Consider the following 24,378-nt stretch of genomic DNA (forward strand, 5'->3'; position numbering starts at 1 on the left):
AAGGGGGGAAGAAACGGAAGACTTTTAAACATACAGGAAATTTCCATAAAATTGCACCTGCCCATTAGCATCAAATTGGACGGGCAGTAAAACAAGCACCTGATCTGATCCCCTCAATTTACTGCTCAATGGGTTGCGTTAAAATCCCCCTCTGATTAAGAACTATATGAGATGTTTTTTGCTTTAAGAAGATATTCAAATGATCTAAACAGGGAGATGGGGAAGACTAGAAAAATGTATTGTGGTTTTTATCTGGTGGGATGCAGTCACACACTAAAGCCATTCATCAAGACAGACTAACTGTCTCTTGCACTCCCTTGAATTCCCGAAAGGGTACAAAGACCAATGCCTTGTTAACCCTTGGTTTATACTTCACGCTCTCACTAATTGTACCAACTTTTCTTCAAACACAGGCTATGAGCACCTTATGATTTATATCCTATTTGTCTGCTGCCTTCATTTACTTGTGGTACATCGTACATCACCCTGACTGAACTGGAAGTGAAACAGCAGAATCCCTGAGCTGAGTGTAAAATTCATCACTTACTCCACGTGCACCCATGCATTTTCACTCAATAAAACAATATGCTCGACTCAAGTGTTAAGAGTTTCCCAGTCTAAGAATAAGAGTAAAGAGAACGAACAACTTGTCTCGTGCAATAATGTAATTCGCAGAAACCGAAGTTACCAATCTCCTGAAAATGCCTCCAGACAAATTTACAGTATGATTAGAGAAAACATTTGTGCAAATTCAGTGATCAAGCCATTTTTCTTGCAACATTTTAGTTCTGGTTTTGCCTCAATTGTTTTTCCTTTAGAATTTCTCCACTGTCCAGGATGCTATTAGGAAACTGGTCAATTGCAGCTCTTTGTTTTTGCCTACTTGAGGTAGCAGCAAACACAATAGTTTGTAAAACGATGATGATACAAGCAGTTTCTTGGCACGATATCCCCATGCAGCAGAAGCAGTGCTGCTAGAGATAGCAGGGGAGTTGAATAAACCAGACGCAGAAACTTGTAGGCAGCTCATTCCACGTCTTTAAGGCAAGGTTGAACTTTGAACCTAAAAACAATTTGAATGATTAAGGTGAAAAGGCAAGGCATTAAATGATTGCGGGGGAAATTATATTTTTACATTTTTATTAGTCAAGTCACAACAATCAAGAACAAGGCAACAGATTCCAACCTGTACAAGCCCTGGAAGGCTGCATTATCACAAAGTGCCAGGTGCCATAATCGTCCAGCAGCTCCAGATCTCGAAGGGGAGGGAGAAATTTCAATAGGCAGGAGGTCATGAGGAAATTTTACCTGCGTGAACAGAATTCCAGGTTCCTCTTCTGACCAACAATGCACAAAATGATCCTGAAGCAATGGCTCATAGGAACAGAAGGAGTCCATTCAGCCCCTCGAGCCTTTTCTGCTATTCAATTACATCATGGCTGATCTGTATCTTAATTCCATCTACTGGTTTTGTAACCATGAATTCTCTTGCCTAACAAAACTCTATCAATGTCAGTTTTCAATTTTCAACTGGCCCCCAGTCTCAACAGCTTTTTGGAGGAAGGGAGTTCTAGATTTCTACTACCCTTTGCGTGAAGAAGTGCTTCCTGACATGCCCTAAATGATTTAGCTTAAATTTTAAAGTTACACCCCCTTGTTCTGAACTCTCCCACCAGAGGAAATAGTTTCTCTCTATCTACACTATAAAAATATTTTAATTACCTTAAACTCGTCAATTGGATTATCTCAATCTTCTATATTCAAGGGAATGCAAGCTTAGCCTATTCAAAATGTCCTCATACTTTAACCCCTCGGTATCATTCTGGTTGTTAGAGGAACTTCCAAGCCTGTTTGTGAAGAAGACACTGAGACTAGGATGCTTTCGTGGAGACTGTTTATTGCTTGCCATAGAGCTTACTTCTCGACTCGTAATAACACCCAGCCAGTGCTGGCTGGCTATTATTTAATTAATTGTACTCAGAAAAATATAATCAACACCTGTTCACCCTATTACCTTCAACTACTAGGTATTTAATATCCATTAACAGAACTTATTAGACACGAACACTGGTAAATCTGCACTGCATGCCCTCCAAGGCCAACATATCCTTCCTGAGATGCGGTGCCCAGAACTGATCAGTTACTCCTAGTGGGGTCTAAACGGAGCTTTATACAACTGTAACATAACTTCCACCCCTTTGTATTCCAGCCTCTCGAGATAAAGATCAACATTCCATTAGACTTTTAAGTTATTTTTGTATCTGATCACTGGCTTTTCATGTTTTCTGTACATGGACACCTAAATCTATCTACTCCTCCGCAGAGCCCAGCTTCTTACTATTTAGAAAATAGTCTGATTGAGCTTTCTTAGGTGCAAAGTTGATGACTTCACATTTTCACACAGGGAACTCAATCTGCCAGTTTTGCCCACTTGTTTCATCTATTGATGTCCCTTTCCAACTTTCTGCTCCTATCTACACTATTTACTGTGCCACCTAACTTAACGTCATCATTAAACTCAGATATAAGGCTTGCTATTCCTTCATACAAGCCAGTTCTATATATAGTGAAAAGCTGTGGTCCCTGGTGATCACCACGAGTCATATCTTGCCAATTAAGAGTACCAATCCATTATCTCCGCTCTCTATCTCCTACCTTCTAACCTATTCCCTATCCAAGCCAATAGATTCCCTTCAGGTTCAATTCAAGTTGATCTTGGTCACCACATTCGAGGGTTTGAAGATTAACGGGCACAATGGCAGGATTTTGTGAATAATTCTGCAGAACTGAGACATATTTCAAAAGTGCGTTAGAGACACCTGTTGGTGTAAGAAGACAACACCAGTTTACGTGGAGCTTTTGCCTCAGAGGTCATCATGTTGCTCACTTACAATTAATTGAGCCTGTACATGTTACATGCTTTTCAGTCCTGGCTGCTTAATTATGTAAAAGATCAGCCGAAGCCCTTTTTATACATTAGGGAGTGAGAAAGAACAGAGACAAACAAGAGAAGTGACCTGAGCTACTTTATTAATTTGAAGAAATCATAAAGAATAAGACAATTAACATTACGTATTCAATTGTTTATGAAGACAATGAGTGACAGTATATTGTTGATATTGCTCTTAAGCGCCTTGGGACATTTTACCACGTTAAATGTGCTATATCATGGAAATTGTTGTAGATCTATGTTAAATTGGGATGACAATTCTTTCAATGCATTTGATAGCGAAACCAGTTCTTTTACAGTTATAATTTGCATTATGACATACAGCAATGCAATACAGTGGTATGTGCTGCTTCACCTTGCATTGGGACAGTGGCTCATCACCCTCTGCCTACTTTAACTGACGACCTTTGGGTTGACTCAAGTTCTGAACAACAGAACAAAGTGAAAGCTTGATCCTAAACAATAACAGTTTCCAAGGATGCTAATCAGAGTCATGAATGATTATAGTCTCCAACCAGGTCCATCACATCCCAGGTACCTGTGACTCTCTCCAACAAATACTGTCCTGATCTGGAGCAGCGCTGGAGCTAGAGGAGGAGATAGCACCTGAACAGAAATTCAGCCGCAATCCCACACAATGTCCAGCATGGTCAAAATAGAGTTTACAATAATGCTGGCTATCATTTACTGAGATTGATGTTAAAATGTTGATGTATGTCACCAGCCTTCATCCCGAAAGACACAGCATTGCTGAGCCACTGGTGTAGTGCATTTCAGGGACTTTTGATCCCTTGTGATGGTCACCATGGTAATAAGGGATTGGGTTAGAACAAGTTGCCAATGAGTCGACAAAATAGCCAGCAGTGATATGAGGACAACAGCCAACAGGACAGTGTTTAAATGTTGAGTGAAATTGCACTGTGTAATATCAATTTCCCCTATCCAGTCTTTGAACAAAGATATTACTGCCTTTAGAGTTAACAGTGTAGAAACTCACAATGTGATTCCACTTTAATTGTTTTAATTTCAAAATCAGAATATATATTCATAGAAAAAAACACTGAAATTCAATTAATCTAGTGTCTGCTGTGCTAAGTCTGAACGCTTTCAATTTTGACTCAAAATCAACACTACATCTTTAAAATTAGATGTAAACTTTTTTTTTGGAATCACACCCAAGTAGTGAGAGTGTTGACAGGAATAATCAGCAACAGCAATTTTGCTTCTGAAACAAGAATAAAGACCATCGCACCATGAGAACAGAATGCCGCTTTCAAACAATCCAGAAAAACTAATTTGATGCTACAGCAAGATTTCCAGTTTGTGTGACTGGAGGTTTGCAGTCTGCAGTTTATCTCCTTTACTAAATATTCAACATGACCAAAGTGTTGACTTGTTTTTGTGAAGGACCAGTCAGATGGCTTGCATCCCAGGTTGCTAAAGAAAATGGGAGTGAAGATAGCGGAAGGACTTGCCAATCTTCCCCAGATATGGAGGAGTTGTCAGAGGATTGGAGAGTGCCAAATATGCAAGAAAGGGTGCAAGGACATTCCTAGCAACTACAGGCCAGTCAGTTTAACATCAGCGGTGGATAAGTTTTAAAAACAATAATCATCGAAAAAATCAACAGGAACAGTTTGAGTTAATTAAGGATAGCCAGCATGGATTTGTAAAAGGCAGATCATCCTTGACTAAACTAAATGAATTTTTTGATGAATTAACAGAGAAGGTGATGAAGGAAATGTGGTGGATGTTGTCAATATGGATTTTAAGGAAGCACTTAATAAAATATCACATAAAAGGCTGGTTAAAAAATTGAGGCTCATGGAATAGGAGGATCAGTATCCAATCGGATAAAAAATTGGCTTAAGGACAGAAAACAGTGAGTCATGGTAAATAGTTACTTTTCAGTCTTCTGGAGGATGGTAGACAGTAATAAGGTCATAAGAACTAGGAGCAGGAGTAGGCAATTCAGCCCCTCGAGCCTGCTCCGCCAATTCAATACTATCATAGCTGATCTCATCTCGGCCTCAACTCTGTTCCCCAAAGGTCAGTGCTAGGACCATATATATATATATTTATATTTGACAATGATACTAAACTTGGAGGTGTGCCAAAAAGTGAGGATGATACAAAGTGACTGCAACAGAACAGATAGGCGAGCAGAATGGGAAGACAAGTGGTAGATGGAATTTAATAGAGAAGTGTGAGGTGATGCATTTTAGCAGAAGGGACAGGAAGAAGAAATATAGACTTAATGGTACGATTCTAAAGAGTGTGCAGGGACAAAGGGACTTGGGGGTTCATGTGCATATTGAAGGTGGCAGGACATATTGAGACCGTGGTAAGCAAAGCATATGGGATCTTGGGCTTCATAAATAGAGGCATTGAGTACAAAAGCAGGGAGGTTATGCTGATCCTTTACAAAGCTCTGGTTTGGCTACAACTAGAGTATTGTGTCTAGTTCTGGTCACCACACTTTAGGAAGAATATGAGGATCCTTGAGAGGGTGCAGAGGAGATTTACCAGAATGGTTCCAGGGATGGGGGATTTTAGTTACAAGGTTAGGTTGGAGAAGCTGGGTTTGTTCTCCTTGAAGCAAAGGAGATTGAGGGGAGATTTAATAGAGATGTACGAGATTACGGACAGGTTAGGACATGTTTAGATAAAGTAGACAAACAAAAGCTGTTCCCATTATCTGAGTTACAAGTATGAGAGAACAGAGATTTAAGGTTTTGGGTAAGAGACGCAGGGGGATGTGAAGAACAACTTCTTTACGCAGCCCGTGGTAATGACCTGGAACTCGCTGTCTACGAGAGTGATGGAAGTGCAGATAAGGGATGATTTCAAAAGGAAATTGGATGGGCACTTGAGGGAAATAAACTTGTAGGGCTATGGGGATAGAGCGGGGGATGGGACTGACTGGATTGCTCTAGAGAGCCAGCACGGACTGGATGGGCTGAATGGCCTCCATCTATGTCATAATGACTCCTTCAGACTATGTGGGAGCAAGGAACCATCCCACTGGAATACAAAGATGCCTCGATTGTTTACCTGTACAAGCTGAAAGGAACTTGGCAAACTTGCAACAATCACAGAGAACTCTCACTCCTATCTATGGCTGGCAAAATCTTTGCCAGAATCCTTCTAAAACACGTAGTACAACATCTCAACCAGGATCTGCTGCCAGAGAGTCAGTGCGGTTTCAGAACAGGGCCAGGAAGCACGGATATGGCATTGGCAGTCACTCAGCTCAGCAGAAATGCCAAGAACAGATCATGGACCTCTACACCACAATAAAAGCAAAATACTGGGGATGCTGGAAATCTGAAATAAAAACAGGATCTGCTGGAAATAGCAGGTGTGGCAGCATCTGTGGAGAGATATGTTAACTCTGTTTTCTCTCTCCACAGTTGCTGCCAGACCTGCTGAGTATTTCCAACACTTCCTGTTTTTATTTCACACCTCTACACCATGTTTGTTGACCTGACCAAGGCCTTTGGCACAAGTTGTGAGGGCCTTTGGACTGTTATGGAAAAATTCAACTTCCCCGAGAAATTTATCACAATGGTTTGACAGTTCAATGTCAGCATGTTTGCGTGTGTCCTGGATGATGGTGAGTCTTCTGATCCATTCCCAGTCACTAATGGAGTTAAGCAGGGCTGTGTGCGAGCACCAACCCTCTTCAGCACGTTTTTCTCCGCCATGCTCTCCGATGTCTTCCATGATGGCATCAAAATCAGATATTGCATGGACAGGAAGCTGGTCAATCTGAGATGGCAAAATCCAAAGTCTTCAAGGATATACTTCACGATTTCCTGTTTGCCGATGACTCTGCACTAGTTGCTGGTTCAGAGATGGACATGCAATGTAGCATGGACTTGTTCTTAATCCATGTGACAATTTCGGCCTTACAATCTGCATGAAGATGACTGAAGTAATCTACCTGCCTGCTCCAGGAAAGCCCTATATCTCAAGCCCAACATTTCAGTCCACGACCAGAACCTGTCAGCAGCGGAAAGGTTCACTCATCTCAGCAGCACACACTCTCTTGAACTGTCTATATCGATGACGAGACATGCAAGAATTGCCAAGGCAAGCATAGCCTTCGGTAGACTGTGAACATTAGTCTGGGAATGAAGAGGAGGAAGTCTGCCAAGCAAACTGAAAGTCCATAGAGCAATAGTCCTGTCCACTCTGCTCTACACATGAGAGACTTGGACTGGGTACCAGCGTCATGTCAAGAAGCTCAACCACTTTCACTTGAGCTGCCTTCAGAAACTTCTGAAGATCAGGTGGCTGGACAAAAATATCAGACACTGAGGTGCTCACCCTAGCTGGCATGCCAAGCATTCACGCCATATTGAGACAGTCACAACTGAGTCAGGTAGCCAGAATGCCTGACACTCACATACCAAAGCAAATCTTCAATGCAGAGCTTGAGTCTGGGGTGCGTTCTCATGGCGGTCAAAGGAGGTACTAAAAGGACACTCTGAAGGCTTTGTTTAGTAGTTTTGATACCGATCTCGAATCCTGGGAGAAGCTCGCCCAAGATCGCTGCACATGGAGCAACAAAATAAAAAAGGCTGCAGCCTCCTTTGAAAGCAAGCACATATCAGAGATAGAGAGAAAACACAAGGAGAAATCCCAAGCCAGCAGCTCAGCCAAAACTCAATCATCTGTGCTATCCTGCCCCATTTGCAGCACAATCTTTCAGGCACAGATCGGCCTTAGCAGTCACCTACTTACCCACTGAAACCTTAACAAACACCCGAGATGATGGACATGGTCATCTTCACTTCGAAGGACGGACAACAACAATGACTCTATGGCTGTAATCGCCACTGTGCATCCCTTGGCATATGACTGCCCATCACCCGCTAATTATGCAGGCAGGCAGAAAAACCTCACGTTGCGAACCGCAATAGCTGGTGCAATTTGGTAGCAGCAGGGGACTCAGTGGGACCACTGAATGATAGGACTCTGGTCTACGGCTGTGACTTTGAAAATGTTAAACTCCTGCAAGGAGGAGACAGTGTGGGAAAAGTGAGCTTTTCCCCATAGGAAAGGGGAACAAAGAGAAAAGGTCAAGACACATAACAGAATTCCTTTGCCATAAATCTGACCAGAGATTTCTCAACTCTCCATTTGGGTGAAAAAGTTGTTAAAGCAGAAAAAATAACTTACAAAATTTAATTATTCTTATTCACATTTTAGAACATGACGAGGACAAGAAGTTGTGGTGGGGGGGGGGGGGGGGGTGGTGCGGTGGAAATATTTCAAGGAAAAGAACAAAGTTTAACTGGAATTAAATTAGCCAGATTGCAGCTGGGGAAATTGAGACTGACATTCCTTGATATATATTAAACACCTGGACTCGGGTGTACAGGGCACAATTTAAAAATATGCATATGACACAAAACTTGGAAATAATGAGAACTGTGAAGAGGATAGTGATAAACTTCAAGAGGACATACAGAGGTTGGAGAAACGGGCAGACAAGTGGCAGATGAAATTTAATGCAGAAAATTCTGAAGTGATTCATTGTGGTCGGAAGAACAAAGAAAGGCAATACAAAGGGTACAATTCTAAATGGGGTGCAGGAGCAGAGGGACCTGGGGGTATATGTGCATAAATCATTGAAGGTTGCAGGGCAGGTTGAGAAAGCGGTTAATAAGGCATATGGGATCCTGGGCTTTACAAATAGGGGCATAGAGGACAAGAACAAGGAAGTTATGACAAACTTGTATAAAACACTGATTCGGTCTCAACTGGAGAATTGTGACCAGTTCTGGGCATGACACATTAGTAAGGATATGAAGGCATTAGCGAGGGTGCAGAAAAGATTCACAAGACTGGTTCCTTGGATGAGGAACTTCAGTTACGTGGATGGGTTGGAGAAGCTAGGACTGTTCTCCTTGGAGAAGAGAAGATTAGGAGGAGATTTAATAGAGGTGTTCAAAATCATGAGGGGTCTGGATCGAGGAGCTCGGGCGAAACTTTTCCTATTGGTGGGAAGGATCCAGAATCAAAGGACACGGATTTAAGGTGACTGGAAAAAGCAGCAATGGCGACAAGGAAAAACCTTTTTACGCAGCGAGTGGTTAGGATCTAGAATGCACTGCCTGAGAGTGTGGTGGAGGCAGGTTCAGTGAGTGTTTAGGATCTGGAACGCACTGTCTGAGAGTGTGCTGGAGGCAGCTTCAGTGAGTGTTTAGGATCTGGAATGCACTGTCTGAGAGTGTGGTGGAGGCAGCTTCAGTGAGTGTTTAGGATCTGGAATGCACTGCCTGAGAGTGTGGTGGAGGCAGCTTCAGCGAGTGTTTAGGATCTGGAATGCACTGAGAGTGTGGTGGAGGCAGCTTCAGTGAGTGTTTAGGATCTGGAATACACTGTCTGAGAGTGTGGTGGAGGCAGCTTCAGCAAGTGTTTAGGATCTGGAATGCACTGAGAGTGTGGTGGAGGCAGCTTCAGTGAGTGTTTAGGATCTGGAATGCACTGTCTGAGAGTGTGGTGGAGGCAGCTTCAGCGAGTGTTTAGGATCTGGAATGCACTGAGAGTGTGGTGGAGGCAGCTTCAGTGAGTGTTTAGGATCTGGAATGCACTGTCTGAGAGTGTGGTGGAGGCAGCTTCAGCGAGTGTTTAGGATCTGGAATGCACTGAGAGTGTGGTGGAGGCAGGTTCAGTGAGTGTTTAGGATCTGGAATGCACTGTCTGAGAGTGTGGTGGAAGCAGGCTTCAATCGAGGCATTCAAAAGAGAATTGGATAATTATCTGAAGAGAAAAAAATTGCAAGGCTATGGTGAAAAGGCAGGAGAGTGTGACTAGGTGAGTTGCTCTTGCAGAGAGCCAGCACAGATACGACGGGCCGAATGGCCTTCTTGCATGCTGTAACCATTCTATGGTTTTTCAAAGCCCTAAAGGTGGTCAAATTCTCACAATTCATACGTGAGACTTTTTAACAGTTTGATGATTTAAATCAGAGCATTGCTGGAACACAACAGTTTAAGTACTTTGTCCTAGTAAGACATAGAATGAGTGAAACCTCAGCATGGCCTCGATCAGAACTGATGGTGCTTTCATTTCATTCAGCTGATTGTGTCTGTGAAATATTTGCTGCAGTCCTGGCCTGACTTATGTAAAGGTAACTACAGAAAGGGAAGAAACTTGCATTTTTATAACGTCTTTCACTGCCTTAGAATGTCCCAAAGCGTTGCAGTCAATTGAGGACTTTGAGAGTTGTCACTGATGTAATGAAGCAAATAATATGCAAATAAACGGCAACCTTAACATCACATTGTTTCTTCTCACACAATGGGGAGTGGGGGGGGGGGTGGAATTTCCTCTATGCTTAACAAATATGGAAGTGCATTTTTAATAAATTAGCCTTGGAATTTCAGCTCCCAATGATAACAGAAATCTCTGAAATCCTTAAGTCTGAAAATGTAAAAACTGAATTTATCCTAATGTTCTTGTACTTCCATTTTCTTCCCAAGATGGGTACCTGGTACAGCATCCCAATATTAACAGCTGCTCCCTGCTACACAAGTTCAATTCTGCATAATGATCTGATATGAGTGCAACTTTATATCCATTCGTTCCCTAAACCACACAGGAACTAAACCTGACAAAATGATGTGATGCAGAGAGGGGCACGGTTATCTGTCACTCCAGGGTGTACAAACTCCTCACCACCCTCAGGCGGTGAGTTTGTTTACTTGTACAGTTTATCAAATGCTTGGATTTCATGAATAAATGAAGGCGGCGGCAAGCTGCCTGGCTGTCCAACCAGCATGAATTCGGAAATCCTTTGCACTCCTAATGTGATTCATATAGATTCATAAAGCCTGTTTTTACAAACAGACAGTTAGTTTATTTGCAAGTTCAGACTGGACTCTGCCTTGTCCCAGACAGCTTGGGCTATTTTGCCTAATGGTACATTTCCAATACAGACCCATTCATATTGATGATACTTAACAACCATAACTAAATATGTTTGTATATTTTGTCATTGTGCATGCCATAAACTTAAGGGGAAATTAGATAAGTACATGAGGGAGAAAGGAATAAAAGTATATACTGATAGGATGAGATGAAGTACAGTGGGAGGAGCCTCATACGGAGCATTAACACCGACATGGACTAGTTAAACCGAATGGCCTGTTTCAGTGTAATTAACAAAGTGTATACATTCTTGACAAGAGATACTGACTAATATAGAAGAATTCATCAGCAGCTCTTTGTGCCTGACAATGGGATTATCACTTGATTGAAATAATGGAAGTGCTGATAATGGAAGGAATGTGGTTTAATAATTTCCTTTTCAATGTGCCACTTGATTCCCCCCTTTACATTCTCCTTAACAATCAAATTCTGTCTCCCGATTTGCTGTTGTAAATTGAGAATTATGCATAGGAATGCCATCACAAGATCGGTTTATGTAAAGAATATTGCAGAGTTCCAGGAGACAAATGCTATTGTCTTTCTATCACAGTTTTTAACATCTAGCTGAACAGATACGTGTGGTCTTGTTCTTCTTTTCATCTGCGGTGTAGCACCTCCAACAATGCAGTGCTCTCACTGCACTGACATGTCAGACTAGATTAAGTGGGGCTTGAATCCATAACCTTCTGGGTCAGAGGCATTAGTGCTACCAGACAAACCAAACCAACGCTGTCAAAACCAAATCAATATGAATGAAGGACAACACGTGACACACGGAGCAGCGAATTGCACAGGTCTCCCTCATGAGTTAAAAAAAAGTGATATTTAGTGCTCTATTCATAGAACGTGCAGCTGGTCTGTGTGTTACAGTTGAATAGGGACTCGTGTAATGAGTGAAGTTCCAGTTGAATGCAGTGACCTTTCTCTACTGCGCATTGTGAAATAGCATGCAGTAGCTCTCGAAAATGCCGAGGGGCAGCTGTCACTACAGTGTTCATTTCATCAATAATTGCTCTTAACTCATTGGAGAGCATGCAGTGATGGACTATGCATTTGCTGGTCCCTCGAACTTGATGGGGAGAATTGTTTGGTTAGGTGCTGTAGGTTGTGCCTGTTTTGTTTTTGTGCATCTGAGAGGGTCTGTTCTTTGGTATCTATCCAGGATGTTCAGGAGTTGTCAGTCATGCTGCGGGAGTTGGTACCTGGTACTTGTTAGTCTCGGGAGTGAACAAACAGCCTTCAGATGAAGGAGGCTCTTCCATCCATTTGATCTCCCCATTACAGTACCCAGCTGTTTTTTTACATGAGTCCCATGCCCTGACCTTCCCAACCCAACCTGGCAGGCAACTCTAACTGATCATGCTTAGTGTGAAAAAATAGCTCCCAATTTCAATCCCAAACTTGCCCTTCACACCCAGAACCTGGCTTCTCCTGCCCTGAAGTCTTTGAAAGGACTGTTCAGCTTTTATTATTTGTATCCTGTTAAGTGTTATTTTTAAATTTGTTCTTCAAGTGTGAGTAATTCTGGTAAATTCATCTTTATTACCCATCTCCAGGAGGCCTCTATATGTCTTTCACAAGCTCCCTCCATCAGGCTCTTTTTGAGATTGAAAGGATCTCGTTATCAAGTTGTTCCTCCATCTGCCACAGGTGGTTTGTGAGGAAACAGTTTATAGATGGACTAAGTTTGGTTTTCCAGCTATGAGTGAGCAAGGTTATGTCACAAGGTATTCTGGGTCATAGCTTCTTAACGGGGGCCGGGGGGGAGGGGTCCATGGTCCACTTGGGATTTGCCAAAAATAACCAGAGAATGTGTACAATGTGTGCCTTGCATAATCCTCTCTACCTAATGAATTTTTAAGCCCATGCTTGAACACCACAACCACTCGATTCAGCCAACAGCCAGCAACTGAGCTTCACTACACACAGCTGCAACACTGTGTAAAGTTTTGGTCCCCGTATTTAAGGAAGGATATACTGGCATTGGAGGCAGTTCAAAAGAGATTCACTAGGCTGATTCCTGGGATGAAAGGGTTGACTTATCAAGAACGGCTAAACAGGTTAGACCTTTATTCATTAGAGTTTAGAAGAATGAGGGGTGATCTTATTGAAACGAACAAGATTCTCAGAGGGCTTGACAGGGTAGATGTTTCCACTAGTGGGGGAATCTCAAACAGAATAAGGGGACACACATTTAAAACTGAGATGCAAAGGAATTTCTTTTCTCAGAGGGTGATAAATGTCTAGAATTCTCCACCCCAGAGAGTTGTGGAGGCTAGATCACTGAAAGTATTTAAAGTGGAGGTAGACAGATTTTTGAAATATTGGGGAGTTGAGGTCTCTGAGGAGCTGGCACGAAAGAGGAATTGAGGTCCGGGGCAGATCAGCCATGATCTTATGAATGGCGAGGCAGGCTTGAAGGGCCGAAGGGCCTACTCCTGCTCCTATTTCTTATGTTATGTTCTTATGACTACACTCCTCACCAGAACCTCCATCTGGTGCACAACACCAGCAGCAAGTTTCACATTAAGTATATAAAACAAAAATAACATTTAATTGTATAACTATTTTTTATACAGAGAAAAATATTTTTGTTACAGGAGTTCCGAGGAATTTTTAGAATACAGGAGGGGTGGGGTCTCAGAACCAAAAAGTTTGAGAAACATAGAAAATAGGAGCAGGAGTAGGCCATTTGGCCCTTCGAGCCTGCTCCGTCATTCATTATGATCATGGCTGATCATCCAACTCAGTAGCCTGTTCCGGCTTTCGCCCCATACCCCATGATCCCTTTAGACCCAAGAGCTATATCTAACTCCTTTTTGAAAACATTCAATGTTTTGGCCTCAACTGCTTTCTGTGGTAGCGAATTCCACAGGTTCACCACTCTCTGGGTGAAGAAATTTCTCCTCATCTCAGTCCTGAAAGCCCTGTTGTGGGCTGCTTCTGCTGCCTGACAGTAATGGGAGCCACTTTCACACTCCAACTCAAGGTCAATGTGAGTACTGCATGCAGTGATTTGCTACAAATTGTATTATTGCTTTCTTGCACTCCCAGTAGTCAATGGGAATTCTATTATGAGATTACATATCACCGCCAATGAAATAACCGAAACTGACCACAGCTTTCCAAATTCACCATTCCCAACTTCAGCTCACAACCAATAATTGCAACCGTCTCCCCATCTGACACCCTTTCTGAAAACCACTATTCTTCATGGCTTTAGTTTCAGGATGATCTAGACTGGTTCTGGCCAGCACTTATTCTCACCATTGTTTCTCAGTGCAGCTTAATCGAGTGGGGTCACAATTTGGGATCTGCTTCAGTAGTCACTACCTGGTCCTCTTCAAAGAGTCAAGCCTTTAATTCTATTTTATTTTATGGAGGAGGAATAGAAATAAGCATGTTACTCCCAGTGTGCCTGCTGGAATATTTACATCTCATTCTGTGACCTTTGTCCTTAATTTCTCTCACATTACAACCTAACCTTACACATTTCCAGAATTTGTTTCCCACATTACAACAGTAACTACACATCAAAATTCCTCCACTGGCTGTAAAGCACTTTAGGATGTCCTGACGTTGTGAAAGGCACCATATAAATGTAAGTCTTTCTTTCTATGTTTTCACAACTATGCAGAACACTGGAAGACATGGCAGCTCCTGTGTAAAGACATCAGTGAATAATCCATCCATCGGCCAAACAATACTCTCAGTACAAGCTCAGTTGTATTAAATATATTTGTAGTACATTAGAGGGCTAACAGGTTGCTTGGAGTGAGATTTGCAGTCAGAATGTGTTAACATTAACCAGATGTGGAGTACAGGAGAGAAATGTCTCACTTTGTGACTGTGAACATCACTGAATCAAAAGCCATGTCTTCACAAATAGGTGGGAGTTTAGATCCACACCAACTTAAAACCTGGAATTTAAATGGTTGCAGCAACTCAGCATCAAACACACACCTATTTTGTCGATTCAAAACTAGATCCCACTAAAATTCAAATCAGATTGAATTGCCTTTCACTTCCTGGCTTGTAAGATGTTGGTTCAAACTTTATACTTTACATGTTGGTTTTACTTTACAAGCTTTGTTCAGCATTGGTATATAGCTGAGACTCGAATCACGGAAGGAACTGAATGGAGGTGGTGTAAGTGGGTCAGAGGACCTAAGTCTTTGGGTGGTTAAGTAATGTGGTCACACCATATACCTTGCAAAGATATACAGCTTTTAACAATAATCAGCTTTGGAGCTCATGTTGTGGACTCTCAGCCAGATCACCTGCCATGTTCCACTGCCTTCATATAGATTTAGAATAATGGTTTTAGCCTGAAACCCATTTTACACAAGATGGAACTGAAGAGTAGTGTCTGGCTGTTTGGTTCTGTAAGGTCAGAGTCATAGAATTATACAGCACAGAAACAGGCCCTTCGGCCCATCATGTCCATGCCGGCCATCAAGCACCTAACTATTCTAATGTTGGCATAGTGAGAAAAGGCCTTCCGGACACTGCTTTCCCTCACCACAGAAGAATCCCAGTTGAAGATTTTGGGTTGGTTTACAAACAACACCTGAAATGTTCATTCTCCACATACCTCACCTTCTCTGAAGGACAGGGGACTCTGACTGTGGTGTGCTGCTATCAGGATTGTGCATTCATCGCAATTGAGAACATTGGAAGAACAAAGACTCTCCCACTATTAGCAGTGGGGACAAGGGAGAATGAGGGAGGTCAGACGGAGTTGCGGGAGGGGGGGGGGGGTGGGGGAGAGGGGGGGTCAGGCTGAGAGTGACAGGTGCCAGGCAGTGCAGGGTCAGCAGTAATGACTCTCCTGCTGCTTTCTGTACAGGTTCCTGTAATTAGACGCTTAAATACTGAGTTGACAAACTGTTTACTCTATTTTCAGCCCAGAACTAATTAATCTTTCATTTCCTGGTTTGAGCAAATTAACTTTTGTCAATATTCATTAATTGCTAAAGAGTTTCTTACCTTCCTTCCGACTGCTCATTCTCTTCTCTCAGTCCAGGCAAGAAATCTAGCTAGCTGAGAAAAATCCAAACATTGCAAGACACAACACAAAATATCTAGGATTTCCACCCTGTCAAAATGTCACTGTGTACACACACACACTGCAGCAAAGGCAGCGACAACCTGAGAACTGGGCTGTTCACTGATGACTGCTGAACAGTTGAGTGCGCCAGTCTGAACTGGGTCATTTCCATCAGGGATCTAGGTCACATCTACCCATTGGGACATATTGGAAGGGGAGTGCGGGGAGGTACCTGCTCCTTTAGCACGACCACAAATAGTCAAGAAAGTTTTTTTTTTTAAAAAGTAGCATTTTTGAAATGCATTTCATTGCTTCTGCTTGGTTAAGAGGGACAGAGAACAGTTTGGTACAGTATTACCTCTATTTCTCTGTGGGGAGAGGAGGGAAGGGGGAGTGGGAGGGAAAATGTAAATCTGAGATTACATTTCTGTAAATGGATCTGATGGGTAACATCAGTGACCCTGGTAACTGCCCAGCCCAGCCCTTTCACACCATATCAAAGACAGGTAGGAAAAAAATGATGGGGTAATAGAAATGCAATTTTTTTCCAAGAAAATCCTGATTCATGCTTCAAGCTGACAGATAGTTCAGGTAAACAGTTAGGATCAAAGCTGAATGCTACCGTTACCATTTCTGCCAGACAGTTTTATAATAAATTAAATTTGAACACTATCAGAAGTCTAAATCATTTCTTTCTCATCTATGTAGTCTATTTTATCAAATCAAATAATCTTGACATTAGAACAAGTGTTACTTATATTAAGGATGCTGTGTTACAGTTCTCATTTAGATGTAACGGTGAAGAAAAGCTTGCATTTATATGACACATTATGATGTCTCTTAGAAAAGACTCCAGAGTGCTTCACATTACAATGCATTACTTTGAACCCATCCTGCACACAGCAAGATCCCACAAATAACAATGAAATGAACCAACTTTTTTGGTGGTGTTGGTAAAGGAATTTGGCTGGGACACCAAAACAGCAGAACTTTGGAACAACACCTCAAAGTCTGCCACCACAGTACATTTGGGAAGCAGGTAGTTTGCGATTTTTCTCACACTGGGCTGAATTTTGGCAGCGAAATCTGGGGAAAGATTCTCTGTTATTTGCAGCAATATCATAAATGTCTTTATAAAAAACATTTTTGCAGTAAAAACATTTTGGCAGTAAGAATACACAAGAGAAATCTCTCCTGGACCCAGACACGTCGTTGCATCAATTAAAGGCTAGAGATACAGGAAGGATGTGAGGAAGAGGGTGGTGGAAGATCAATGATTTCAAAAAGAAATTGGATGGGCATTGAGGGAGATAAACTTGCTGGGCTAAAGGGATGGAGCAGGGGAATGGGACTGACGGGATTGCACACAAGAGACTCAATGGGCTAACTCTATGATGTTTTGCTTGTTTTAAATAATGACACTGAAATGGAAATAACTCATGGGTGATGTGGGTTTAGTTTATGTTTCATATTCACATGAATTAAAACAGCTACCAGCACGAGTACAATCTTTTTATTCCACCCGTCCCTCTCCAGGTTTCCATGTTTAGACCCGGATTTCAGTTTCCATTCTGGAGAACAGCGATCAACACAAAATGTGCAACACAGTGGAAGAGCTGAATGTTGTCAGTCTCTTGACTAAAACAGGAGCCACGTGATGGGAGTAATCAATAGTACAGTGAGTCCCCACATTATTGCGCAATGAAAACAGCACTTACCACTCAAAGTAACAAGCATTTCAGAAAACGAAAGCAGAAAACTTATAAATCCCACGTCGGGGTTGGTACCACTTGTTCAGCATAGGCACAACTGTATGACACATAGAATCATTTAAAGTGCAACTCCTTATTCATTTTATCTAGTATGCAGCTTCAAAGATTTAGTTGATAATTAATTTTGCATATACATATGAGTACTCTCTATACCTCATTTTCTTATTAACAACAGTATATATTGCACTTGGACAAAGCAGTACACGTTTGACACAGAATTGATTATACCTAGCAACTTATAAATCCGCAACGACCTGGGCAATATGTAACTCAACTCTTCATGAACACCTGTATTGAGATATATTATACATATACACGCTATGTATGTAATTACATCTATGAATATATTAAAAATCTGAGTGTGCTGTGGTGCCATTTAGCAGGAGTGATTACAGTGTGACAAGTTTATATTGACACTTCCCATTATAAATGTGGATTATGGAATTTATAATGGAATATAAAAATAAGAATAGAGTGCATGACTTCCAAAAGGGGACTGAGCTTGTGTCTGCACGCCCTGGTCCAATTATCCCCCCGTTCTAACCCAGTCTGAGCTGAAGGCTACACTTGGTCTCAACTCCCCATGTCCAATGTTACAGGACATTAACTGGTATATACAGAAACTCAGAAAGGCAACAATTTAGAATTGACATAATATACACTTACCACTGCTGTTTACGTATACCAGTAACTTCATGCAGTTCCAATTGTCAAGTGATGACATTTTAAGCCTGGATGGACCTTTACAGTATCTCAACTTTTGTCATATATATCAGTTTTACTTTACATTTGGGCCATATTTTTAAGCAAGAACTATACTTATAGGAGAAGTCCATGGCATCTATGATAAATAGTAAAAGATGTAGAAAAAGAGCAGGGTGGGTGAGAGCAGGGTGGATAAGCTGTAATGTGGAGCTAGCACTAGCACAGACTGAAGGACTGACTGGTCCTCTTCTATGCTGAAATTTCTCTGACTTTACAATCAGATTATATCACTCTGAGTCTGCAGCTTGCATCCAGTGTATTAAACAAAACTGAACTTAAATAATATATTATACCATTCCCACTACAAAAAAAAGAGTTTGCTAAATGTGACCTGCATCAGCAAAATATTTACAAATGCAAAAATAGGGTGTGGGGGTGAACTTTCTCAGTGGTTGTAATGAGATTGGTTCAGGAGCAGATGTGTTGGTGTGGTTGGGGTAGGTTAGTAGATTTCCTCTGCCTGAAACGTGTTGGCAACAATATAAACATAGCAAGAGACAGTGACCGTTTACTCCCACCGCTAGCTCTCATTAATGGTTGAAAGCTACTTCCATTTGTTACATATACCAAAATCTGAAAGGAATTTCACTAAAAACTAAAGAAGAGGAAAGCTCACCATCACCCCACACCATGTGTCCAAAGTATGTGTGAGATTCAAGACATGTATGTTAACATGGACTGCTGCTTTGAAACAGCACAACATATTTCCATAATACGTGTGAAATCTTCCATGAAACCCAAGAACAATTTGCCAAGTCCGGTGTAATGGGAATTGTAGATTTTGCCTTTCTTTCCCTGCAATCCCGAAGTAAAAGTTACCATTTTAAGAAATTGGTTTGCTGTTTGAAGCTGAGGTCACAAGTTTCATGTGATTTCTGTGAGCAGGGCCAGGGCTACATTTCTGCTTTATATCAGATTTACTAATTGAATGTAGACAATCTGAAACCACTGGCTCAATACTACAGGGAATGACCTTGTTGAGAAGTGATGATCAGATACTGCCAAATACCACCCCAGGAGGTAGTCATGTCAACAAATTAATCACAGAATTTTTGGTGTTTAGACTCAACAATTGCAAACCATCTTGGTCCTTCCTAAAATTATTACGGTTTCATTTCACAATGTGAATGAGACAACACTTCTCTCTGCCATCACAACCAGTGTGCAGCATACATAAATGTTGTGCCCAAGATGAAGCATGCCAAAATCATGGCATAGCAACATGGTTCCAAAGTCAGATACAGTTTGTCCAGCACATCAGTGATCTTGGAAAATCAGTAAGGGATTGTTAAATTCCCACACCATCTGTTTGTATAACCTTTCTGAGAGAGGCTGTCAAATTAGTGCAGAGTTCTGTTCTGTGGACTTGTGTCTACTGGGAACTGGATTGCAAGACTGTCCAAAAGATTCAGTGAAGATCATTAAAAACCAGAGAGGCAGCTGAAGAAAAACCTTCATCGAGTGAGTCTGGCCTGAATTTATACGCAGATCTATTGGGGTGAAAGGTCAGTGCTGTGACCCATGGCACCATTTATATGGTAATGAAAATACATAATTAGTAACTAACCATCGAGGCAATATATTTGTTGGCAAGTGGCTGCTGCACAGCAAACCATTACATTGAAGAACCCTCATGCACAATTATTACATGGATGAAGAACACAACTAATCCTTTTCCATTAAATAATCTTAATATTGTCTCTCTCCCAACCCAGAGATGGACGGGTGCTCCATGTCAGTTCAATTTGAAAGGACTATACTGTTCCTTTCCGTTATCTTCAGAGATTCTGGCAAGCCTACCTGAAGCACAATTGTCTACTCACTCTTTTTATATTGATGCATTAGACAGAATGTCCATTCTTTCTCTCAACAGCACTAGGTTTTTGGTGATGATCCAGCAAGTATGATTCCTGTACCAGGCATTGTAATGCACAGTTGTATTTTATTACTTATTCTAGAAACCTAACCCTCCAGAATATTACCTTAAATATATTCTTAAGTTGATGGTAACAAACAAAAAAGCTGAACTTAGACTGGCCATTTTAGTATAGGATGACCAGTGTCTCTGTAAAGCTCCTTCTGTTATTGTCTTCCTGTTTAAAACATGTTCATGCAGACCAACTGAAATATAGGACAATGGTATCATTCAACAACTAATACAATATTTGTTTTAAAGAAATGTGCCCATCACACCACTATCAACCTTTACACCTAAGTGATTAATGTCCAGGTCATTACAGATTCATAAACTGCTGTACAGTTAATTATCTCCTGCCATTGCCCCATCCCACCCTGGCCACATCATCCCCGTTTCTGACCAAAATTTCCCCCACCTGTGGTTTTGTATTCTTCCAAAGAAAAAGGCCACAAATTACAAATATAAACTGTCTCGAGAGTCTTCAAATACCCAAGTCTTTAACATTGTATCAGTCAAGTCTGCAGGAGCTGTCTTTTTAGAGTCAGGTCAATAGCGAGCGAAATAAATTAGGCCAAAATCAACAGTTGCCAGTTCTAGATTGATGAAACCTTATCCTGCAATGTATCTTGCAATGGAAATATTTAATACCAGGTTTCAGTCAACCCTGGGAGTTGCAGTTTGAGGGACTGGATACATGCATCTTTGGTTGAGGAAGGCGAGAATGCCGGACAGAGGTTGCAGATTTCTCTGGTTGGGAGTCATAACCCTGAACCTTTCGCAAACGATCTTCTCGGTGTGACTGCTTTTTCTGCAGCTTGTTGGACGGTAAGATCTCAAAACAGGATTCATCCTGGTGCTCGCTGGGTTCGATGTGCTGAGTCTCCTTGGCAAGTGACGCAGGATTAGTTGAAAAGACTGTAGTCTTAATGTTTAGAAGTGGTGAAGACAGGGATGGCGGGAGTTTAGACTTTCTCTTTTGCTGATCGTCTTTTTGTGATGAAAGGTTTACGGGTACTGGTAGCCGGAGTTGATGTTCTAATTCCTTTTGATCACTTATAGGAGGTTGAACTGGACTTTCTACAGGTAAAAATTCTTTGTGAGAGACGGCAGCAGCACTTTTTCTAGGCTTGGAGAGTAGAGACGACTTCACTATTGAAGTCTGGATCTTTGATTTGACACTCAGATCCTTGGAAGGTACACACTGTCTAAAAGCAAACCTGGGCCGGTAGTCTTTACTTGTAGATTCTTCTTTAAATATTGAAGAGCTAGGTAAACTGGCCTGCTGCACTGAAACCTGAATATGCCCATGTTCCTTTGGTGGAACATTTAGATTCGGTCTGGTCTTATTGTACACTGGCTGTTCTTGGATAGGTCTGTCATTAGAGTCTCCACTCCTCTGTGGGGTGGGGTGAAGGAAGCTGAGTTTATCTGAATCTGTCACTGAAGAAACAGCAGCTTTTGCATTTTGGTTGGTTTGACAGTAACTTTCACATGACACACTCTCTATACACCTACTGTGGTCCTCGATACGGACTGCTTTTGCTACTTTTTCCATGCTGCGTTCTTTGGAGCTGCATATGTGGCTGGAAGGCTGTAGTATTGGAGGCTGTTGGAAAAAAAAGCATTTTAGAACATATTAATTGCATTTCATTTTTGCAGAGAACAAAAACCCTTCGTACGGGTCATGCTGGTTTGCTTTGCATTTCCGGACACCATGCAGGAGTAGAATTAAGGGTCTGAGAGAAGCATATGATACAAACATTGGATGAAACTGGAACAAACATCCAGTAGAATTATAATGAAATTTTGAAGCAGATTGCAGGGGGAAGGTTTGTAGCCATTGGATTTGGTAACTGTTGAATGATAAGGAAGCACACAGAATGGATGTTAGAATTTGTTTTAAACATCTGGTAACATACAAGCCTTGCTGACTGTCTACAATATCCATTACAAGTTTAAATGGTTCAAAAGATCCAAGAGAAATGAAAATTGAAATTCTTAATCATTATATTGTATTACTGGACCAATAATCCAGAGAATATGAATTCAATTCTCACCACAGCAACTACAGAATCTGAATTTGGTTTTATAAAGTCTAGAAATGAAAACCTGGTAAAAGTGACCATGAAGCTGCTATAAACCTGCTGTCCTCACTGCTCTGGCCTGTATGTGACTCCAGTCTCACAATATAGGTGCCTCTTAACTGTATTCTGAAGTAGCCAAGCAAGCCACTCAGGTGCATCAAACAACTACCAAGGCGGCAGCTCAGCATCTACTCAGGGCAACAAGGGATAGGCAATAAATGCCAGCCTTTCCAATAATGCCCACATCCCAAGAATGCAAACATATTGATAATCCTAGTGAATCTCTCGTGGCATTGCTCCTGGCAAGTCAAAAATATTTTTTCATATATACACTACCAGGATTGCCAAACCATGTACTGCATAACATGTTAATATGATGTGTTTAATTAGTTTGCCATTTTAAGGCCACAAAATCTAATTGGCACAAATGAGCATTCCGAGGTCAATTAGAGGCTAATTGGTTTTCATCAGGGGAATTTTCAAATTAGCAGGTGCTTGTAAATTCAAAACTCCAGGTCAGGAGAAACTAGGATCAAATAATGTCTGTCTGTCTCTTTTTGTACCTTGACACCTTAAATTAAAACCTTAGTCTAAAATTCTTCTGTTACATGTAAATTCATTTGAATTTCTAGGCTTGTTAATATCTGATTAATTTGGCACTTGCACAGAAACACTTCAGAATAATTACACACAGGCAGAGATGAGGACAGACCAGGGTTCAAAGTGCCTCAGAAACATATTGGACCCTTGTAACTCTATTATATAAGCAAATTCCCAAATAATCTTGACAAAACTGGGCATATAGATCTATGATTCCTGACTGAGGAGAGGTTAATCAAGAGTACAGGAGGCTCCAGTAGTTCTGACAATCTTTCAGCCCATTCTCATCAGGCATAACTAGTCTTTTTTTGCTGTTACATTCCACTAAGAAGTTAGTTACATTACATTTTTAGCCAAATAAGCAATTTACACAGGGTTCAACTCCAACTTTTCTCATGGATTTCGATATTGAAGTATTGAGTATCTGTATGTATTAAATACTTCATCATGCAGATCACAACAGATGACTTGGAATCATTCATTAAAAGCTCCAGTAGGACGTTATCTGCGTTGCAGCATTTGTCACACTACAGAGTGCTCTTCTGACTTAATGTTGGAATTACACAACAGGTCTGATGGCATCTGTCAAGAGATAGGTTAACGTTTCTGGTCCAAGGCTTCTTCAGATCTCACTAAAGGCTAAAGCCAAACATTAACTTATCTTTTCTCTTTAGCCAGCTGGCAGGCTTGCTGTATATTTCCAGCATTTTCCTGCTTTGTTTCAGATTTCCAGCACTTATAGCTTTTACTTACCAGTTTCTGGTCTTTTGTTGCATAATTGGTTTTTCAGTTGTTAAGGTGAATATGACAAGGTAGTACAGATCAGTGAACATTTACTTATTTATCAGTGAATCCCATGTTCGTGCCCATTAAGTTGAAACAGACCATAAAGTGGCTGGGCCAAGGTCACGGTGTCACAGTGGGAGGACTGAATAGCATGGATTATTGCCTTGTCTATCAAAGTACTTGAAGCATGCATTACAGATACACTTTAGGCATCACCAGTGGCACAATCACATTACTAAATTGAGACAACAGGAAGCAAGCATGACAGAGGGAGTCTTGAATTTTAAGTATCAGGGTTTTATCATAGCACAACACCTGGGAAATGTGAAATGAAGGTATCATAAAGGAACATTATGCTGTTCAACAAATTATGGCCTATTTATATTGACAAAAAATTTACAATTTGCCACTGTAAAGTTCTTAAATTAGCTATTTCCAGCTTGGCTCTGGGTTAAGCATACCCAGCAGAATCATTGGCTTTGACAACTCAGACAGGAAGAATCTAGCGA

At 41.3% G+C, this 24,378-nt stretch overlaps 1 protein-coding gene across 8 annotated transcripts in view; it reads right to left on the reverse strand.

Annotated features, from left to right (window-relative positions):
* Nucleotides 1-3,021: 3,021 nt before the first annotated feature.
* The window catches only part of LOC137355388 (serine-rich coiled-coil domain-containing protein 2-like), a 636,521-nt gene continuing 615,164 nt past the window's right edge, over nucleotides 3,022-24,378 (reverse strand). For 7 of the 8 annotated variants that reach the window (XM_068020385.1, XM_068020383.1, XM_068020384.1 and 4 more), the window contains one exon: nucleotides 3,022-22,005. In XM_068020385.1, coding sequence (XP_067876486.1) covers nucleotides 21,058-22,005 — 948 coding nt within the window. In that variant the 3' untranslated portion in view covers nucleotides 3,022-21,057. The remainder of the gene's footprint in view (nucleotides 22,006-24,378) is intronic. The other variant, XM_068020390.1, reaches the window with a different exon arrangement.

Source organism: Heterodontus francisci, chromosome 42 (genome assembly GCF_036365525.1).
Source record: "Heterodontus francisci isolate sHetFra1 chromosome 42, sHetFra1.hap1, whole genome shotgun sequence".
NCBI lineage: Eukaryota > Metazoa > Chordata > Chondrichthyes > Heterodontiformes > Heterodontidae > Heterodontus > Heterodontus francisci.